At 33.3% G+C, this 4,750-nt stretch overlaps 1 protein-coding gene across 1 annotated transcript; it reads left to right on the top strand.

Moving 5' to 3' along the window:
- The first annotated feature begins 1,494 nt into the window (after positions 1-1,494).
- LOC109237169 (BURP domain-containing protein 3-like) lies at positions 1,495-4,475 on the top strand. Its single transcript, XM_019403431.1, has 3 exons — positions 1,495-1,595; positions 2,304-2,415; positions 3,412-4,475. The coding sequence occupies exons 1-3, from the start codon at positions 1,566-1,568 to the stop codon at positions 4,323-4,325; spliced, it is 1,056 nt and encodes a 351-aa protein (XP_019258976.1). The 5' UTR covers positions 1,495-1,565; the 3' UTR covers positions 4,326-4,475.
- The last annotated feature ends 275 nt before the right edge of the window (positions 4,476-4,750 follow it).

Genomic DNA, 4,750 nt, shown 5'->3' with positions numbered 1-4,750 from the left:
GGGTCTCCAAAAATTAAACAAGATATATCAAACATGAAAGGCTGAAGTTGCGCCCTTCTGTGTGTATACAACTGTTCTAATGGAAATTAACTTCCACGATACTATTCACGAGAAAAGCATTGGCCATATATATGAGAACTTCTTTTAGACCTTGCCATACTAACGTTTTGTTTTCTTTTTCTTTTTTCTTATCATCACCATAGCCCCTATTGTTAATATATAAGGAATTATCCTTCAGTAAACCAATGGCAATACCTCACATTACTTTTTTTTTTTAAAGAGAAACATGCAAATATGCCATGCGAATACCTTGATGAATATAGTTATTTAGATTACAATGTTTCCTGTGAAATGCGAATAAAAGAAGTTATCAGAGGTATTCTCATTTTAAAAAGTATTTCAGATAAGTTGTCTTTGGGTTATGAAATATCGCGAGCAACTTCTCCATCAGTAGGAAACGAGTTCTTTTTCTCGACTAATCATCTCAAGAAATTACAAACCATTATAATTATTAGCGAAAGCCATTAAACTTGTAAGACATTCCACTTTATCATATATAAAAATTAGTTAAACTTTTCCGATCATGAGCAGAAAATTATTCTTCTATACAAACCATCTCCTTTAATATTAAATTGTTTAATCACGTGGATATCGAGTTCTTTCACATTCTTGTCAATAGCAGCACTGGATACGACGCCAAACTCTCGCTGTGTCAAAAGAGGGTACATGCATACAAAACTTTACCAAGTATATGAAGTAACTCAAATGAAAATCAAATTTTAGAAATACTAAAATTAAGTCTCCATTAATAAATACAATCACATATCTGGCCCCAAAGAGGCAAGAATACAGATGAAGCGAGCACACATTATTTAATTTGAAGCAAAGGATATATTCTCACCAGCCTTATTTAATTTGAAGCATTAACATTATTTTCCTTCTGATCCATAGTCTTCAGGTTGTCCAACCTTTTTCTGTCATCGAACATGATAAATAGTTAGCTAAGAAGCACGCTTTTCTTGATTACTTTACATTAAGGCATGACTATTTAATCCTTCTATAGACTATTTCCTTTCAATCTTAGGAGTCGGGCTATAAAAGCATAAGATTCTGAAAATTCATCGTTCAGTGTTAACTGAACTTTTGTAATGGGCTTCGGAGTTAACGCACTGGAGATTAATTAGTGCTTGACCTGAAACTTTCAGCGAAATTTAACACTGATGATATTATAGATATAGATATAGATATAGATACTAGAAAAGTTTAGAAGAACCGGAAAATTCGGAAAAACTGTAATAGATATTTTTTTTTTCTTCAAAATTAGTACTCTAGTTGGCAACAATAGATAATATGAAATATCATAATCCTTGATTACTTCATTCATCGAGATCTGTTTATCGTCAGCATCCCACGTAATTTATAAGCAATCCACGACATTAATTTATGTTTGCACTAAGTGAGTACGTAGTGCATTTATTGCCTATAAATAAGGGCAGTTTCTGTTCTACTTCCATCCAAGTTTTGCTTTCAGTCCTTTAGCTATTTCTACAATATCTATCGTAGCAATGAAGTTGCAGCTGCGCACCATCTTCTTGGTGAGTAGCATTTTTATATGGTTTATCTTTTCACAATTTATTTAAGTTTTATCCTTGCCTAGTTATCATTTCATTCTGAAAACAGTACATATACATACTGATTTTAAAAGAATATATATACTGGAGAAGGTATATAATTTTCGTATGATACTTCAATCAATACTTATATGCTCATATAGTACTCAATGACAGATTAAATCATAAGTATTTGAAAAAAAGAAGGCTTATTGTTTACATGGAGGATATGTTGGGTTTTTTCTAAAGGGTGGAAATAAGAAATGGAATAGACACCTCTTGGATTGCACCTCTTTATCTTATCCTTTCATCGTCTATAAATTTAGAGGCTTGGCCTCATTTTTCATACATGGAAAATCTGAAAACTTTTCCTCTCTTTTCTATATTGTTGCAATATTTTTCCAAAATAAGATAAGTGTCAAGTGTGATTTGCTCCGTTTGTTGAGTTCGCTGAAGTTCTGTAATTTCGATTGTCAGTATTACAGAATAGTGTTTTCGTTCTATCTTGGAAGGAAGTAATCCATAACCTTGGGCAACAGTGAGGGAATTAAATTTCTTAAGGACACATAAGTAACTTGTGGGCTCGAAAATTATTTTATGTCTTGTTTTATTGAACTAACATTTCTTTACTTCTCTGATTGATTACCAACAAGATACTGATAGAAACAAATGTTTATTGTTTTATATATGTAGCTTGCTTTTTTGGCAAGTACTCATGCAGCGATATCTCCGGAGGTTTATTGGAAAGTGAAATTGCCCAACACTCAAATCCCCAAAGTCATCAAAGATTTCCTTCCCCAACCAGGTTTGTCTTCAACTCGAGGGGTATTATTTTACGTTACATATAACGACAACAACAACAATGAAAATCGTGCCACAATATTGGTGTCGGTTATAAAAATTCTCATAAGCCATATTTTACATTATATGTTGAGAAATTTTTTATCGATCCCGTCTTTATTTGTCTTCACATGTCTTTGTGCATATTGTGACTTAATTATATTCTTTTATTAAGAGGAGATGGGTGAGCATAGCCATTTAAATTTGAATAGAAGAAGAAAATTTTTGCTTCCTGAAAAGATCTTTTGTGTTATTTTCATATCTCTTATGTATAAAAATAAAAATATTTTATACAAAAGGACGTACTGCTCCAAATAATTATATAAAGATCGAGCTACAAAACCAATTGACGAATTCGGAATATTACTGTATTCCCAGAAAGGCAAACATACCACAATGAGGAAAATTGGTGAACATACTCCTTTATAATTTGAATAAAAGAAAATGACCATGCAAAGATCGCTTGTGTTTTAATTAATTTCATGTTTCTTATGTGTAAAATAAATATATCCCGTAAAAAAAACAAAACTAAAAGTAAATTTATAAAGTGCTATGAAAGCAATTGATGTACAGAGTTTTGAAGCAAACAATACCAGCCTAAGTATATTCTTTGTTGTCTAACACACAATAAAACTGAAAAAGGTAGAATGAATTTTGAAAACAGCTTTGTTTTTTGTCAAGTGCAAACAGTAATAAAAACAATAATGTACTGGAAAAATGGGTATATATGGATATAGTTTGAACTTATCAATATAATTATATGTTTATCATATATTCTTCAGTCTTTGTACTATCTCTATGCTAATTAAAGAATGTCAAAAGAAAAACAAATTAAGTGAATGAAATGAAATTTCCACATTCTTCCCCGACAGGATCGAAGAAAACTTCTTTTCTTGAAACAGAATCATTGAAACCACTTAATTTTGCCATTATTCAACTTTTTGGTATCGTGATTGTACAGATGATGTTCTTCCTGAGCTAAAACAAGATAACAGTAACATTCAGAAGAAAGTATACTACGGTTTAAGTGGATATATAGCCATTAGCTGGCATCATGCTGCTACAGAGGAATATCTTCGTGAGCTGGAACAATACAACACTAACACTAAAGAGAAAGCTGCTACGAATTATGATCGTCGTGTGCTAAAAAAGGAAAACCCTAGCATGAATTGTGATACTAACAAGAATGAGCTCCGACAAGTAACTGATGATCATCCTTTGAAACAGTACTTCTTATTAGAAAAGGACTTGGAGAAAGGAAAAGTGATCAGCTTTCCCTCTCTCCTAAATAAAAATGAAGCACCCTTTTTGCCTCGGCAATTTGTGGAATCAATTCCCTTCTCGATGGAGAAAATCTCAGAAATTCTCAACCATTTTTCGATAGATAGTGGATCAAAGGATGCTCAAACAATTGAGAAAACAATCAAACTTTGTGAAGAGCCAGAAGTAGAACATAAAGAAAAGAAAATATGTGCAACTTCTTTGGAGTCTATGGTAGATTTCAGCTTATCCATGCTCGGGACAACCGATATCCTTGCAATTACATCAGAGGTACAAGGGGAAACTCAGAAATCGCAAAGATACACCATTGAAGAGGTTGAACAAATAGCTGATGGGGATAACATGGTATGCCACAAGCTTAACTATGCATATGCACTGCATTATTGTCATGTTGGAGGAAGCACCAAAACATTTATGGTATCTATGATTGGTGATGATGGAACAAAAGTGAAAGCACTGTCAGTGTGCCACAAAGATACATCTTTTTGGAACCCAAAGGCATTCCCTTTTGTATTTCTCAAGGTTAAGCCTGGAACTACACCAATCTGTCATTTTCTTCAAGATGATCAAATCGTCTTTGTCCCTTCTAAATAGGCCTAATAAGCTAATGAATAAGCGTTTACGCCATCCTCGTTTGCCCTTTATAAAGAGTGGTCGTTTTCCTTTCTGGTACTCTGCCTTTCATCTGTAATGTGTCTTTATAATAAATGGAAATGATCCTAGCTTCATGGTATTTTTTTTGTATGATCCGCAAAGATATCATTGATCCTTAGCCTTGTGAAATGTTTTCGAGGTGTAAATCTTTGAGTACTGCGGTGAGTCCGTGGTGTTGTACTTAAATTCTAAAACATAACATCAATGTTTGATAACATCATACGTATTTTGTGACACCCGGCCGCATTCTTTATCCACCCATAAAGTTGAAGGATCGACAAGTTTAGCCTTTAGCGCAGCCAATCAGCCGGTGCTATGCCAACGGACAAAAAGGTTATTACATTTCATCAGATTTGTGCCAGCTG

Source organism: Nicotiana attenuata, unplaced genomic scaffold, assembly GCF_001879085.1.
Source record: "Nicotiana attenuata strain UT unplaced genomic scaffold, NIATTr2, whole genome shotgun sequence".
Lineage (NCBI taxonomy): Eukaryota > Viridiplantae > Streptophyta > Magnoliopsida > Solanales > Solanaceae > Nicotiana > Nicotiana attenuata.
This window is presented reverse-complemented; position numbering and strand designations above follow the sequence as displayed.